General features: G+C 43.6%; 1 protein-coding gene across 1 annotated transcript; it reads right to left on the bottom strand.

The window, feature by feature from the left end:
* Nucleotides 1–228: 228 nt before the first annotated feature.
* On the bottom strand, nt 229–17,790 carry LOC308288912 (excitatory amino acid transporter 2-like; the record flags this gene model as incomplete). Its single annotated transcript, XM_080730386.1, has 9 exons — nt 229–523; nt 1,924–2,058; nt 2,615–2,809; nt 6,402–6,635; nt 8,866–8,992; nt 10,015–10,123; nt 11,807–12,057; nt 15,547–15,699; nt 17,652–17,790. The coding sequence occupies 9 exons, from the start codon at nt 17,788–17,790 to the stop codon at nt 229–231; spliced, it is 1,638 nt and encodes a 545-aa protein (XP_080586512.1).
* Between the last annotated feature and the right edge of the window lie 226 nt (nt 17,791–18,016).

Genomic DNA, 18,016 nt, shown 5'->3' with positions numbered 1-18,016 from the left:
AAAAGTGATTTTCTATAAGGATGTGTGTACAAATCATTTGAATGCTGTTGATTTTGGTATATAAATATAGATTGCTTTTACACCTTTGAACAATGCTTTCAATGAACATATACAATTGTATATTCACATAAAACATGATTATGTCAATATACAAAATACAATACAAAAGACAAACACAGTTTACAACAACTTGAAACACGAGCACATAACAAACACAACCGGGAGAGGTTACATACAAGTCTCTATGTCCGTTAATCTATATCCATATTGTACCTTGCAGTCGTCCATGATATGCGAGTTAGGTTGGTGGTGGGCGTATACGTTCTGGTTGTTGCTGTGGTTCTCGTAATACGCCTGTTGTTGTTGTTTTCCCATGGTTCCGTAGTTGTTGTCGTATTCGTCGGCTTTGTAGTTCGTCGTTTGCTGAGCGTCGAACAAGTCCAGCTCGTCCTTGGAGAGGTGGTACACGATGCCCGCGCCGTACGAGTCGCCCACCACGTTGACGGACGTGCGGAAACGATCCCTGCGCCACATCAGAGTAGATGTAGAGACACAGAAAGCAGAAAGAGAGAACGTACTGTCAGTGGTGGAAAAAAGTACTGAAAATCAGTGGCGTCAGTTCAGCAAAAGCTATGGCAAAGATGAGAGTCCTCATGGAAAAGAGGCATTACATTTTGTATAACACGGTTCTATTGTGAAAATAGCCGATCTACATGCTCACAACGCCTCGCGCTGCGAGGCGTTGTGAGCATGTAGATCGGCTATTTTCACAATGTCTGGGGAAAAAAAAGAGTTTTGTCAGTTTTTTACACATGTTTCTACGGTTTCTTTGGCTGGATATGGCAGCCTGGAACAGTTGTTCAAGTGCAGCTAAACTTGGCATGTTAGTAAACGTGCCACAATTAACAATAAAGCATTGCACCTGTGCAGCTGACCTGCGGAAACCTGGGAATATAAAAGTGTGGAGAATATAATTATAATACCTTTGTTAAAGTGACCATTTCGTTACATTTTGCATTCGTAGTTATTTTACTGTAATTTATCAACATAATAACCAAAACAGATAGACAAGGATACTTTTATGTAATTATATTTAAAAGTAACTTTTTTCCCCCCCCTGGACCCAGGGTATGGCAGCTGCATACCCCTGCCATACCCAATTGACGCCCCTGCTGAAAATAGAAGATCTACAATCTCGCAATATGCGTCACGACGCATTGTGAGATTGTAGATCGGCTATTGTAAATGGCCGAAATGTAGGGCTGAAGTGATAAATGAATGTTTTTTTAATAGAAATCTAAATCTACAGAGTAACTAGTAGCCTAACTAAAGTTTTCAAATAATTGTAGCGGAGTAAAAGTGCAACATTTGCCTCTGAGATGTAGTGGAGCAGAAGTTGGAAAGTGGAAATACTCCAGTAAAGTAAAAATACCTCCAAATTGTACTTAAGTGCAGTACATGAGTAAATGTACTTAAGTATTTAGTAGCAAACACTTCTGTCACAAGCTGCTTTTTGTTGGTTCAATATAAAACCCACTTAACCACTTTCACTTTCACTTAATTTGTGAGCTGTTCTTGCTATTTTGTGACACCATGGTAATAACAATAATTTACCAACATAAACACAGAAAGGTGAAATAGGGAGAATTGGAGATAGGCTACAAGGTTTCCGGCCGACAGCAGTGATTAGTAAACTGATGTTCATTTATTTCACCAGCATGCGTGGGTTTTCTCATTAGTGAATTTCTCACCACTCCAAAAGATTGTTGTAATTAATCATTCCCAAGTATTTTTTTTTTCATATCGTCCCATCCCTAGTGTGTGTGTGTGTGTGTGTGTGTGTGTGTGTGTGTGTGTGTGTGTGTGTGTGTGTGTGTGTGTGTGTGTGACGTGCGTGTGTGTGTGGGTGTGTGTATTACTCACAGCAGCCAGTCGACAGCCACCAGCAGACTGATGTCCTGGGTGGGCAGGCCCACCGCGGTGAGGATCAGCAGCATGGTCACCAGTCCAGCACTGGGAATACTGGCGGCTCCCACACTGGCCAGCGTCGCCGTCATGCTGCATGCACACAGAACCAGCTCAAAGTAAACCCCAACTCCAATGTACTTACAAAACATGCGTTAAAAGGGTGACTCCTTAAAGATGGGGTGCTATGATAGCTTCTGAAAGTTTAATATCAGAATATAGCTATCAAAGAAAGGTTGAAATATCCTTTTTCAGGATTCAAAGTCAAAAGTAGCAAAAGTCTCACAATTCTACAAGCTCAAAACGTGTCTCTCTGTGACACAGGGCCTTGTCGGCCAATATCATGGAGGTTGGCTATTTTCGGTCCTTGATACCACACTGAACTAAGCACAATCAAGTCAATACTGGAGATGTGGCATGGATTTCTACACAGAGAGGGCAACATAAGATGCTGCATACAAGTTCAGGAGAGGTTGGACAAGGCAATTCATGTTGCCTTCAGGTATGGCATGGAAAGAGGGCATTTGCCTTTCTTCCACCATACTGTAGTAAAAACTTCATTCATGGGCTGGAGAGGGCACTTTTTACAGAGATAAAAGGGCAGGGGCTCAAGCCTGAGCAACGATATCACGATATCATGTCTCCTCACCTCACGGTAACAATCTGCCCCCAGTCCAGGTCAATGCCGTTCATCTGAGCGATGAAGATGGCAGCCACGGCTTCGTAGAGCGCCGTGCCGTCCATGTTGATGGTGGCCCCCACCGGGAGGACGAAGCGTGTCACTCTCTTGTCGATGTGCAGGTTCTCCTCCAAGCACTTGAACGTGACGGGCAAGGTACCGGCACTAAGGAGCAGGGACGCGCAGAGAATGTTAGAGAGGCAGGGGCAGACATTTCTAAAAGGGCCTTTTTTCGTATCTAAAATTAGCCGACCTCCAAGCTAAACATTGCGTCGCTCTGCGATGTGTTGAAGGTCTGAAATTTTCGGTACTTGATACCACACTGAACTAACCGCAATCAAGTGAATACTGGAGATGTACAGTGGCATAACGGCATGGATTCCTACACAGAGAGGACAATTCTTCTCAACATAAGATGCTGCCTTCAAGTTCAGGAGAGTTGGAACATGGCAATTATCTAATCTTGAATGTAGCAGTAGCATTTATGTATGGCATTGAAAGAGGGCATTTGTTTTTCTTGCACCATAGAAAAAACTGCGTTCATGGTCTGGAGAGGGCACTTTTTACAGGCGGATAAAAGGGCAGGGGCTCAAGCCCCCTTTTATGTCTATGTGTGCACGTGCCTGACTAAGAATAACAACATGTGAAGAGAGAAATTCGGGGGTCTTCGCAGAGAGAGAGAGAAGCAGCAGCAGGGACCACCCACTTAGTTCATGTATTGTGTGTTCAGACATACACCCTCAATTATTCACTTGGTCTGCTCTTTCCTTCCCCTCTACACCAAACCGCTTCACCAAAAATAGCCGATCTACAAGCCTGTAGCTTGTAGCAAACAAAGATTTGGTCTGTAGTAACCCTGAGGACCCCGAGGGGCCCCGGATCCCCTGTTGAAAATCCATTTGTTTAGAGTAATATCAAATATCAGTGGACAAATAGATGCAGGAAATAAATACATGTTTGCCTGTGTATCCAATTCAGCTCTAGACAGAACAGAACAGACAACAGGAGGAAATGCTGGTCGACTGCAGAAACACAGCATCAGCGTTCTCCTGGGAGGATATATCACAAGATCTCAGAATATTGTAGCTGAAATAAACGGACAAAACTGACAATAAAAATATACAAATGTTTTTTTTTACTGACTGCTAAGACCACGTACGTCCACTGGAAGGATTTTAAATGGTTTGTATAATATGGTGAAGCTGAGTGGTTGTTTTGTTTTCCTGTTTGTGGAGTTCAAAGAGGTTTCTCATAAGCCAGGGAATTGTTGCCAGGCAGCAGCCGGAAAAGAAGTGAAACTCACCGACAGATAGGATCTGTCATGGGTTGGGCCCTATAATAACACAAACAACTCTGTTGGAATCACGCAATTAATTAATTAGTCTCTCTTGTGAAATCGGATCATTATCAGAGACCCTTTTGTAACCTCAAGAAGTCTTGCTTTGTACAAAGCAGCCATAAAATGAAAACATCGTCAATCACCATGTTTTGCGGTCCGCGTTCTTTCACCAAACATCTCTCTCTCTCTCTCTCTCTCTCTCTTTCTGTTCCACCAACCTCTAAATGTTGTTTCACTGCTGCCAATAAACATTATTGCATAATGCATGGTTTTTAACCACACTTGAGCTACAGTAGCCAGGGGCGCGATCGGGGATCCCAGAAGGGAATTGCAGCACCTTAGCGGGGGAGCTAATGTCAATTACAAACTAATGTGTTGCTGAATGCATTATTAAGCTCAAAGTCAAAATGCTGAAATTTTATGCATGTTCTCCACCTTTGAACGTTTTTTTTTTTTTTTTTTCAGATTAATTCATTTTGATTTTAGGTGGGCGCTGAGTGCATTTCAATGCACGGCAGTCCATCTAAATTTTTGCCCCAAAAAATGTTCGGCAAATGTTTCCCACAGAACAGGCATGCTGCGGTTCAAGTGGTTACAATCAAATTAAATGAATTATCGTCATCATTATCTAAATTATCGTCATCATTATCTCACGGCTATAATCCCTGATGACAGATTCTGACACACCTTCAGAGGCAAAACACTATATATATTTTTTTTCTTTTACAGATGGGCACAGAATCGTTTCATGTATGCGTTTAGTTTTTTGTTTGTTTATTTCAAATAGGTGTTTCATAGACCAAGTGTTGCCAAGCCAGAGTTCTGAGCTCACCTTGAGAAGGTAATGAGCGTACAGTAGGCTTACATCTCATTTACATCATCAACACAAAGTAAGGACAGTGTGAAACGCCTCAAAAAACATTGAGGCGAAGGCAATAACAAAGCATTGTTTTCTGGAGTTAACAGCAACTAGTTTTTTGGTCTTTAACTTTACGATACGACAATACAAGAGAAGTCAAGAAGCGGCAGCATCGTTATTCAAGGCTGAAAGCGGAATGATCTTGTAGATCGGCTCTTGTCGGTGAACGACACCAGTACCCTATTCAAAAGGTTACATGGTGGCCCGGCCCGCACCGCTGGCCTAGCGGTCCGGGCATATTAGGCTCTGTGCAGCCTGACAGCGTGTCCTGGGTTTGAGTCCCGTTCCCGACGACCTTTTATGTCACTCCCCGTCTCTCTCTCTCTCCCTCTTTCCTGTCTATCTTAACTCTTCACTTAATAAACTATCAACAAAGGCAGACCAAAGAATACAAATCTTTTCTACATTGCATCCATTGGAATACAGGTATTATTTTCTTCCCTTTCCATTTCATCTAACGATTCAATTATGGAATGTCTGCCCGCCGTCTGTTTGCAGTACTCTGACATCATAGTACTGATGTCACAGACTGGCCTGGACACGGAACACCATATACGGGCATAAACGGGTGAAACAGTGCCCAAAAGCCGCCGCTTTGTACTGCGCATGCGTCGCCGCATGCTGAAAATACATTTGGAGATGACTGACATCACTGATACGTCTGGGTTCTCCAACATTACTTCTGAGACTCCTACATTCAATCCCTCATATACTGTGGGCAAGACTAGTGTCAATGAAAGAGTAAAATGTAACAAAACCCTATAAAACCAGTAAGACTCCCTAATCGGGAGATAAGCGACCGTAGTTCACATGTATACACAAAGAGTAGGGAGCAGTGTCCCCAAAAAATGTGGACGGATCCATGTTGATGACATGAGTGTAGACATACTGTGTAGCGATTTGCGTGATTTTAGGGCAAAAATTGGAGGAGCAGTGTCCAAAAATGTGCTTTCAAAAATCGGCCTGAAGGTGGCGCTAGAAGAGGGCCATGTGAGAAATGAGGGGTGGGGTCTCCGCGCCGTCGAGGCGGACGAATAGGTACCGGCCCCGGCTCTCCCGGTCGCTCCTTGCCCAAGTTACGGCATTTTGTGTGCGCTGCAGTGGCAGGGGGTCCTCCACTGGGGGCGCCACCACTTTTGCATCCGTTCTGGAGCACAAGGAGTCGGTGGTCCCCGGGAATTCCCCGTGAGCAGCCCCGTTGGGGTGGTCATTTGGTCATTTTTGCACATTTGGAAATGTTTTACATCTGGGGGTCCCCCAGGGACCTGGGGGTCCCTGGAGCTCCGGGGGTCCTTGGAGGTTTTAGTTTGGCAGGTAAGGAGTGTGTGTGCAAAATCTGGCATGGATCGGGGCAACGGTTGCGGAGATATGAGCAGGGCAAAAGTGTGACGTGTGACGTGTGACGGACTGACGCACGGACACCTGGTGGAGCTTTCTGTAGTAAGTGCGACCTACGGTCGCAACAATAAGTCGAACACATGAGAAATGTCGCCCCCTACCTGGAGGCCGTTCCCAGCGCGGTGACCCAGGCCTGGAAGATGCCCATGAAGAAGGTCCAGGGGTTTTCCCTGACGATGACAAAGTAGATGAGCGGCAGGAAGATGCCGCCGTGGATGATCAGACCCACGATGACGGTCACCATGTACATGCCCAGCTGCTGGGCCACCACCTCCAGGTCTGCGATGGAGATGATCTTCCCACAGATCAGACAGGCGATACCCAGAGGAGAGTACCTACAACACAGTGGTGGAAACAGTGTTCATTCTGACTAGGGATGGGACCATATGAAGATGATTGCAACCAAAGAAATAGCAATTTATGATATTATCGCGATAATCAAAATATCCCAAACATAGTGTTCATGTCAAGGTGCGCGTTTGTCCATGTGTTCAAATACAATGTCCATGTATTTGCCAGAGAATCACTGTGTTCATCCATAATAATACATATTTCCCTTAAAAAAACTGCACTATCCACATGTTTCACAGAGATTTAATTGCCTTGCTAAATGGTTAGGCCCTATCATTGTGCAGTCTGTTACTCCAAACTGGGCGGCCGTGGCTCAGGGGTAGAGAAACCGTCATTAGAACACGGAGGGTTCCTGAAGGGTTCCTAATTCGATCCCGGGCTCCCCCAGAGTTGGTGGCGGAAGAGTTCTTGAGCAAGACTCTGAACCCCTAGTTGCTGCCGGTGAGCAGGTTGGTGCCTTGCATGGTTTCCTCTGCCATCGGCGTGTGTGTGAATGGGTGAATGTAAAGCATGGTTTCCTCTGCCATCGGCGTGTGTGTGAATGGGTGAATGTAAAGCATGGTTTCCTCCGCCATCGGCGTGTGTGTGAATGGGTGAATGTAAAGCATGGTTTCCTCTGCCATCGGCGTGTGTGTGAATGGGTGAATGTAAAGCACAATCTCTGTTAAGTGGCAGTGGGTTCCCATTCAGAAACACCCCCACATAGAAACATCCCCATTCCGAAACACCCCCACTTAGAAACGGGGACTGAGCATTCACCAGGTTAGCATTCACCAGCGTCGGCAGGTTAGCATTTCACCAGGTTAGCACCAGTAAGACTCCCTAATCGGGAGATAAGCGACCGTTGGTCGCTTATCTCCACAAATAGGCCAAAAGTTTGTTTTACCAATTATCAAGACATACGGGCAGTTGACAGTTTGCCATGGTTACTCATTGAAGTTGAATCTCCATATATGGAGACATAAGTTGCTCATACCATAGCAACCATGTTTTTTACAGGGCCTGGGATTGATGACATCAGAAATCTCCATATATGGGCATGAAAGGGATTTTGTTTCTGGAAATATGTCTGTGGGGTGCCACATTTGGAATAAAACACTTACATCACACATCTGGATATCCATACAGCCCATCTAGTTTGCCTGTGTCCATTTATGCCCATATATCTGATGACATTGGGACACTGATCTCCATATATGGGCATAAAACTTATGTTAATTAGTAAAGCCTGGGGATCTCCATATATGGGCATGAGGGGTACCCTAAAAGGGCATCATCTGGGAATAGCAAATATAGTTATCCTAGAAAGTGAAAATCTTACATCAAAGGGCAAAGGCCATAACTACCTAACTACCACCATACTGCATTCCTCATTAAACTACCTACCAGTAAGATGCCTATAGGGAGAAAAGCAAAGGGCGAGGTTGCACCATTTCTTGGTCTTCTGGCCAGTGATGTATATCGGACCATTTAACCATATATGGAGACATCTGGTACCCAAAGATATTCACAGATATGGGCTTAATATTGATGACATAAGGGATCTCCATATATGGGCGTAAAAGGGATTTGGTTCCCCTGGCATCACAGGGATCTCCATATATGGGCATAAAATGGATTTGGTTACCCTGGCAACACGGGGATCTCCATATCTCCATATATGGGCATAAAAGGGATTTGGTTCCCCTGGCATCACAGGGATCTCCATATATGGGCATAAAAGGGATTTGGTTCCCCTGACATTACAGTGATGTCAGTGGCTGGTTCTACAGAGGGGATCTCCATTTATGGGCATAAAAGGGAATGTATGTATGATGATGTCAGATATCATAGACGTCATAGGACTTTCACATAACGAATAACTGAGTAAGCATGTAAACCCGTAAAATCTATATTTGGGCATGGCTGATTTATGACCTCATCATGATGACACGAGCAAACACAGCTGAATTGTATAAATGATCAGTGCAGAAACCAACAGAAGTATTTGACCAAGACTCTTCGATTTAAACATCAACAAAGGTGTGACGTTTGTTGATGGTCACAAAGGTGTGACGGACGGACGGACGGACGGACGGCCGGTGGAGGTTTTCATAGTAAACTGCTCCCTGACGGTCGCAATTAACCAGCGTTAGTTTTACTCTAAAGCGCCTTGGATAAAGGCGCTATATAAATGCACCATTTACCATTTATTTACCATTTACCCCTACTCACCACATGATGTATCCCACCAGCCTCATGACGATCTCGTTGAGGACGTTGAAGAACTCCAGCATCAGCTTGGCCTTGTCCCCCATCTTGGCCATGGTGACGCCAAACGCCACGAAGAACCCGATTAAACCTGCAAGTGAAGAGAGCACGTTAAGACAGTGGTTCTTAACCTTTTCAGGCCGCGACCCCCAAAATAATCATATTTTAACTGCTGGGGACCCTGACGAGCGCTATTGAGGCATTCCATTTTGTATAACACAGTTCTATTGTGAAAATAGCAGATCTACATGCTCACAGCGCCTCGCAAACGCGAGGCGTTGTGAGCATGTAGGTCGGCTATTTTCATAATTTCTGCCTCTAATATTTGACAACGTGGCCAAATGTTTAATTTGTCATTTTAGGGGTATTAAAAAGTCCTCAAATTTTCACTTTAGAAATGAGCTGAAACCCTCTATGCACTTAAACGTTATGTTGGTTTGTTTACTGTTGAGTGAGACAATGTTGCACATTAAGTTAAGGGGCAACGGTGGCTGAGATAAGGGTAGGGCAAGTGTGACGTGTGATGGACAGACTGACTGACTGACAGACAGTGGAGCTTTTCATAGTAACTTGCAACCTGACGGTCGCAACAGGCTCAACACACGTCGCGACACAACACGTTTTGAGCTTGTAGATCTGCTAGTTTAACAGCAACAGTATTGAACATACAATATGAGGTTTCCACCAGACAACAAGGATGTGTAGGCAGCACTGATTAGGCCTTTAACCACTTGACCGGAGTCCCTTGGGGCTCTATACGAGTATCTTTTCTGTTTTCTTTTATCATCCATTTTTTTTTTGTCGTCTAAACTTAGACTAGACGACTAATAGACGTCTAATAGTCGTCTAAATATAGACGGTCTGCATTTAGACGACTATTAGACGTCTATTAGTCGTCTAGTTTAAGTTTAGACAACAAAAAAACTTTCAAATCTATACCACTATTAGACCACTTTTAGACGGCGTGCTTAGTGGGTTTGCTTGTAAGCTTATCAGCTATTTTCCTGCTAAAATGGATGACCTCGAATTGGAATGAAAATTATCATTATTCTAATAAAAGTCTGTGACATAATAGGCTACTATACACTATATGGAAATAAATGTTTGACCCACCGAGGACGTTCATTCCTCCTTTGAACTGCAGCGTCCTCTTGACGGTGTACTGGGGCGGTTCTTTCGTCCTGTTGGTGGCCACTATGGTTTTGGTCGACACCGTCTGAATCTGGAAATGACATTTAAAACATCAAATGAATTAATAACACCCCTTTGTGAAAGACCCTACATGAAAGCTAGATAGCATTTTTAGGTTTTATATAAAGTTTATTACTGATTAGGTTCTTGATCTACCTATACGTTATTTTCTCTAGATTGATATTACTATGCATTTGATGTATGGATGTTAATGTATTGATGTATTACCTTGCTTATTGTAAGATGCTCTGGATTAAGAGTGTCTGCTAAATGCCTAAATTGTACGGTAAATTGTAAATTGTAAATTGTAAAGACACTAGAAAGTCGCGCCGCAAGCGCCGCTCCTGTCTCTCCCCCCTCGCCACGTTGTTAACAGGAAAAGCTCTGTGAATGCATAGCAGGATCCAGGCAGAGGTGGAACATAATTCCACGGGTAACCAAATGTTGTGTAACTGGCTTCACGTTCGGTGGAAAACACGACACACCTCCCTCTGTTGTAATTCGATACACTGCCCTCCGCTCACTCTCTCTACTCTCTCTACTCTCCACCCCCCCATCCTCCCCTCACTGACTGTGCCTGTGAGGGGCACGTGCCTCTCTCTCTCTCTCTCTCTCTCTCTCTCTCTCTCTCTCTCTCTCTCTCTCTCTCTCTCTCTCTCTTTCTCTCTCTCTGTCTCTCCACGCGCGCTTCTGCACTGTCGGAGGGGCTGCGCTCTCTAGGGCCTGTGTGTGTGTGTGTGTGTGTGTGTGTGTGTGCGTGCGTGCGTGCGTGTGTGCGTGTGTGTGTGTGTGTGTGGCTACGCCCCCCTCGGTTGAAATTGGATCCGCCGGTCCCATAGCTGGGAATGAGCCCATGGAGGGCGGTCACCATGGCGACGGGGGGCGAATGATAGCGTTATGGGCGGTATTCCTTACGTCCTAGACGACTACCTATGAGTTGAAGTCGATGTAAAGGGGGCGTGAAGTGGGATGCGGCAATAGGAGGAATGTATATATAAGATACTGTATCCCAATGGGACTTCTATGGATTCATGTAGGATTCAAGTAAAACAAAGCAGTAAGCCACCAGAGGGTGCTGTTTACCATAGATCACAATGGCCGAGAGGCCAGGATAGGCCTGAAGAGAAGGTAAACCACGACCTTGCGTGGCTATTATTGCCTTTCTAAAACATCTTCATGTTTATTACTATAAACAAAGGTAGAAAAGCCCCAAAACATAATAGAATAAATAAACTGTCATATTATTTAAACAATGAAATATTAAAGACAAACCGTTTATCACTCGGGTGACTGTAAATAAAAAACTACCACTCTGACTGCATTTATAGGTCAAATTGACAGGTAGATTCTCTCCCTTTTTGCCCAGGAGAGCAACACCTCCTCCCCTGCTGCCAGCGGGGGTTGTATTGTCTGTTGTTCTATTGACAATAGAACCCCTGCTGGCAGCAGGGGAGGAGGTGTTGGTCTACTGGGCAAAAAATTGAAAGAATTTACCTGTCAATTTGACCTATAAATGCAGTCAGAGTGGTATAATCGTATATTATTTCATACTTAGGAAATGTTTCAGAAGGGGGAAAAAAACGAGAACAAATATCTTGAGTATTTAGGAAAAGTCATGGAAGGGGAAATTTCTGAGACCTTCACGGGGAGAGTTATTGCACTTTGCAATCTCAAAATCGGCCAAAATGACCTGTTAGTCACCCATGCGTTATACCTGTTGGAAGCAGGCTTGCACCAGGTTCTCCGGGAAGAGGTTTCTAACGAGGTCGAAGAAGGCGTCCAGGCTGGAGACGTCAGCGTTCTTCTTGCCCTGGCCCATCTCCCCGCGGAGCTTGGGGTTGCCGGGGTGGATGAGCAGCACCAGCACCACGCCCAGCACGGCGGCGATCACCGTGGTGGACATGTAGTACACCATGGCACGGGTGCCCATGCGGCCGCTGGACTTGGCATCCAGACCCGCAAGGCCTGCGTGTTAGGGGTGCAACCATTAATCGAGTACACACTAAAAACTGCTGGGTAGATTCATCTACCCAAAATCTGAGTAAAAAATGGTTTACCCATTATGGGTTATTATAATGGTGTTTGTATGTATAATGGGTTGTTTTGTACAGCTCATACATTACCCAGCTGCTGAGTAAAATTGTTTTACTCAGTATGGGTAGTTTTAAACTTAAGCTGGTCACCTGGTATGCAAAGCATGCTGGGAAAAGCATTTCTCTAGGTTTTCAGGGATATTTTCTAAGCTTTTGGTAGCTAAAAATGCTAAATGTATCATATCCATGTGTCTGCCTTGGCAAGCTGACTGTCATATGTCAGAATTTCATTTGTCAGTTTTTGAGCCAAAACCCTAACCGTAACTGCTAGGCTGCTAGCTTATGCTTGAGCTCCCTCTCCCTACTGTTCTGAAAGAGGAGAACTCATGATAAATTTGAGGTTAGTATGTTGATATACTTTGAACTTCTCTGATTATGGCTTTTCAACATTGTTGCATAATTTACAATTATGTATCTTTATGTTGATATTGCTATACTTGGAACAAATTATCTGAGAAATAAACCCTGAAACAAATCTTATCTTATGTTAATGTTAAATAAAATTAGCATGGTCATTTACGATGAGTAAAATATACTTCCCACATGTGGGTAAAATATATACTAAATAATAGTGGTTGACCCAGAGTGAGTAAAAAATTCTACCCAGATGTGGTAGAATATCTTACTACGGTGCTGGGTAGAAAGCACCTACCCATTTTGCTGTGTAAGATTTACTACTGTTGGGTAGGGCCAATAGTTACCCAGGGGTGGGTTATAATACAACCCAGATCGGGTTATTTTCAACCCAGCCGTTTTTAGTGTGTATAAGCGCAATCAAATCGATTATTAAATGAGTACTAATCTATTACTAAACTAATTTAGTAATCTCAATCGAATCGGCAACTAATCGCTCATGTTTTTATATTAATACCGTGCAGGAATATAGGGTCAAGAACAACATTTGAATATTTATTTTTAAATGACCTTTTTGAAAAGAGTACTGTTACCCTTCAACCTGACACATTTGTAACTATTCTTTAATCAAATGTATGCAGTCAGAAAAGGGTACTTATTTTGCCTAATCGGAGGCTGATAAAATGTAATAAATGTTTTTGTTGTGTTTTTGAATGAATTTTTCATCTTTAATGTCTTTTTGTTATAGTTAAAACAGTTTCTAAAATAACCTCAAATCTAATTAATAAGGTAATAGGGAAATAAGTGCCATAATCCGATTAATCGTTTAAATAAGCAACCGATTAATCCATTATGAAAATAATTGTTAGTGTGTGTGTGTGTGTGGGGGGGGGGGGGGGGGGGGGGGAGGGGGGGACATGCAGAGAATGTTAGAGAGGCATGGGGGCTGAAATTTCTAAAAAGGACCTTTTGGTGAAAATATTGAAAATAGGGCTTGATACCACACTGAATTAAGCCTAATCTATTTCTTTCACCATAGTAAAAACCACATTCATGATCATGGTTAAAATGTTTGCGGTTGGTATTGTCGTAGCCTCGGGATCCAGGAGTATTGTCGCTGTCGGGTGTCCAAAAGTGTTGCTTCAAGAAAAGCATCAAAAGCAACAGATCTACAAGCTCGAAACGCGGTGGTCAGAATATGGAGATAAGAGGTTTCTGCCCGCCAGTAAGGATATTTCCAGTTTGGTGTGGTTAAGGTTGTGCTATGTGCCTGAGGATAGCCAGTGAGATTGCATGACCTCAAAACACCTTCAGAGCCTGTAGAAGCAGGGTACCGAGCAGGCCAGGTGGACAAGTACAGTACAGTACTGTACTGTATATTGATCGTTGCTGTCGGGCAGAAACCTCTAATCTCAAATGTAACGTTTTGTGTTTGTTTTTTTGTGTTAATTAACGCCCTATACTTGATCATACTACACTAACTACAGCGTCACACACAAGTATTTAAAGTAGCAGATCCACTGGCTCAAAACCTGGCGCGAAGCGACAGGTTTGGAGCTTGTAGATCTGCTATTTTTGCTGTTTTTGAAGTTGAATCCTGAAAATGAACAGTTTGGGGAGATGTGAGGTTTTTCCTCCCCACTAAGACGATATACTCAAGTAGACATTTTCAGTAAATGTCAGAAATTGTAAAAAAAAAAAAAAAAAAAAAATCACAATGTACTGTACATGCTGAGGCATGTTCTCTCTCTCTGTAAAAACACTGTCAATCTATTAAATGTACTTAATTATTTATGTGATTTGTCCAATATCCGAAAGAATACATAAAAAGAATGGACTGGACTGAACTGAACTGAACTGAACTGGACTGGACTGAACTGAACTGAACTGAACTGAACTGCACAGTACTCAGATAACAACACACTTGTACTGTCCACCATTGCCGGTGGTTGTGTTTATTTAAGGTCCAGGTCTGAGGACATACCGGTAGTATACCGTAGCCAGTGGGATTGCATGACCTCCAGAGCTTGTACGTGCGTACCAAGTACAACCAGTACCGCCTCGGCAGCCAAGACCAAAACAAAAGTGTCCTTAAACAGAGCAGTCAGACTTTTATTCCTGGTCTGGAAGCAATCCAATAAACAGCCCTATCGTGCTGGAAGTGCATTTTATGTCGGTCTGTCTCTGGTGAGAAATAAAGAGCATGCTATAATGGTGCTTCCCTGTCCAATGCGCTCTTCTGGAGGAAGAATTATGTTGTTTACAGATATTTAGAAAGATCTCTTTTGTGTATAATAAAGACATTACAGATCGACTAAAGCACTGAGTGGAAGACAACGCAATGAGCTCATTCACAATATAGCCTAGTCTCATGGCCACTGCAAGCTTTGTTTTCTCAATGTCCTTGAAAAATAACATAAACTCAGAGATGGAAGTACTCTTATTAATGTATTTTTTTTTAAGTAAAAGGAGCAATATCACAAGGTAGAAATACTCTGTTACAAGTAAAAGTCCTGTATTCAAAATATTACAGTACAGGAACAGTATTGGCATCAAAATATATTTCAAGTCTAGTTTCAATTATTCCAAAAATATCAGTTCCACAAGCTGATGCCACACATTGTGAGCTTGTAGCTTGGTATTAAATGCTTAAGTGTCATTCCAGTGTGAGATTGCCATAGAATGGAAGCATATGGCTACCATGTGGTTGCTTTTGTTACTTGTTACTTGTATTTCTCTACTCTTACCTGTATGTTTACGCGTACTGCTGCTGCTGTTGCTAGCACGACACATACCGGTATCACCAATAAAGGTTGATCTACTGCAATGTTTCTCCAAGTGGATTCCAGGGACTTGTGGGTTCCGTTAGGGCGGTTTAAATTGACCCATACAAGTATCTAACTCTGACAGTATACAAATGGAACCAAATGGACCCGTCAGAGTTATGGGGAGACCTTAAAGTTTGAGTTTTTAGTATCTAAATCAAAATGCACCAGTAGTCACTCACCTGTGACCAGACTGGAAACGACCAGAGGTAAGATGAGCATCTTCAGCATCCTCATCAGGATCTCTCCTGGGAAGGCGATGACCATGATGACGTCAGGAGGCAGAGGAGAGTAGTGTCTGAGCAGCATCCCCATGCAGGAGCCCATTAGCACCCCTGGAAAACAACAAAAGCACAAACTGATCTTAAAGCGTGGCTTCACTTAAAAAGCATTAAGACCTGAAAAATGTCTTCCTAATGGTTTTCTGAAAAACCTATGATTCTTAATCTGCGGTGCTCAAAGTTGTTAACGTCAAGGACCCCTGGAATTATATGTATTTGACTGAGGACCTCCATCTCAACATATTTTGTTCCAGATACCCCCCAGAAGCAAAGATTTTAGTTAAAAATGTTTGCTTTAAAACAATAAATTCAAAGATTTGCAAAAAAAAAAAAAACTGAATCAAACCAAAGCCCTGTTAAAGTTGGGTTGGAACAGTCATTGTGACAGAGCGTTTTGCTTTTATTTACAGCAGACGATTAATGACGTAACCCAAGGTGACAACAGTGTCTCAGGGCTGTACAGTAATAGTCTTATACGGGACTTTGGGTTACAGTTATACTGTGCTATTTCTGTCAACATGTAATTGCTCTTTATTTCTGTCAACACGCAACGACTACTGTTTATTAGTTCAGAGATAATAATACCGGGGCACTTAATAAGAGACTACCCATATAACCATTACGACTTTCTTCTTCCTCAGAGTCATTTAAACAGCTTTGACTCTGAGAAACTGTCGGTCACCCCTGTAAAATTCAATAAAAGGTGCAGGCCCAGTGGAGTGCTCCAGTATTCTATTTGGGTAAAGAGTCTCTCCTGACCTGAAGTGTCCAGGTGTTATTATTCTCTCTGATGCAAGTTGAGGCCTGTTGAGCACCGACGAGCCCTTCAACCTTCCTGCTGGCTGAAGTGTGCAAGACTTCTCTCCACGCTTTATTAGCTATAATGGGGCCAGTCGGCCCAACGGCACGTCAGAATTTCGAGCTTGCAGATATCTGCTACTCTTGATGCTTTTGTGTGACGCTGCAGTGATGATCAAGTAGGGCCGTTAATTTACGAGAAAAAAAAGAGAAAAAACACAACAAGTAAAACTACGGATATAAGAGGTTTATGCAACATATTGTCGGTAGCGCTGTCGCCACACCGCTAGAAGGTCCTGGGTTCGATTTCCGCTAGGGACGCTGTAGGTGCTGGGGGTGTGTAGTTCTCCTCCGCGTCATCAGTGTCCATACCCTATAGGTGGGGTTGGCAAAAGGGCCTTTCTGTGTGGAGTTTGCATGTTCTCCCTGTATCAACGATGGTAGGTACCCTCACAAAAACATACAGTAATGGTCAGGTGAAAAGAAGCAACTTGACCTCCTCATGCATAGAAGGAAGCATGAGGTCAGTCCGTTGTCTCCCCAGGCATGGCAGAGGGAGAGCCCAGGATTACATAGGCTATTGGCACTGAGTGAAAAAAGGGGTTACAAAATCGTGGGATAAAAATTATAAAAAGAAATATATATATACTTCCTCCCCCTGGCCAGCAGGAGCACCTGATGGAGGGGAAAGGAACTGGTTGGAATAACGTGTTCCTTCCACGAGCTACGCCCAGCTGGGGAATCTCTCCCCTGTCAGGTGAAAAGAAGCAGCTCAAAATCGTGGGTTAAAAAAATTAGGGGGAAAAAAAAGTAAAGGAAATAGCCACAACGCGGCGTGAAGCGGGTTCCGGAAACAAACAGCTAATTTCTCTTTTGGGTCCTGAACTGAAATGTTTGGGAACCACTTGTGCTAGTCTGTACCTACCGGTATACTGTAGGAGGTGGGTGAGTGTGAGGACCATGCTACTACTGTACCTATAGGAGGTGGGTGAGTGTGAGGACCATGCTACTACTGTACCTATATTGTAGGAGGAGGGTGAGTGTGAGGACCATGCTATACTACTGTACCTATAGGAGGTGGGTGAGTGTGAGGACCATGCTACTGTACCTATACTGTAGTGTAGGAGGTGGGTGGGTGTGAGGACCATGCTACTGTACCTATACTGTAGTGTAGGAGGTGGGTGGGTGTGAGGACCATGCTACTGTACCTAGGATGGTTAGAGTGAGGACCATGTTGTTCATGAGCCTTTTACAAATGCCTCCACACGCTCCCTCTGACTTCTCCGGCTCCATGGGCATGGCCTCCAGGGGGCCCTCATGCATCCTCACCTCCACCTGCTTGTGCATTTTGCTGTCGGCACTGAAACAGAAGGCAACACGAAATAACCGTTAGGATTTATTTAAAGAGGTGGTGCCATAGTTGTGTACGTTTTCTGTTTTGTATGTGTCTAAGGACATTACTCGGATAGACCACTGGGTGGGGTTATAATGTGCAAATAGGCTATATGCACAGCAGCCATTTTGGAGAGAAGTTGGATGGTCTTCTCACTTCCTTCAGAGGTGTTAACAATGA

The sequence above is a fragment of the Nannobrachium achirus genome (assembly GCF_963921795.1).
Source record: "Nannobrachium achirus genome assembly, chromosome: 7".
NCBI classification, from domain to species: domain Eukaryota; kingdom Metazoa; phylum Chordata; class Actinopteri; order Myctophiformes; family Myctophidae; genus Nannobrachium; species Nannobrachium achirus.
Note: the sequence above shows the minus strand (reverse complement) of the source record. Positions and strands in the feature narration are given on the sequence as shown.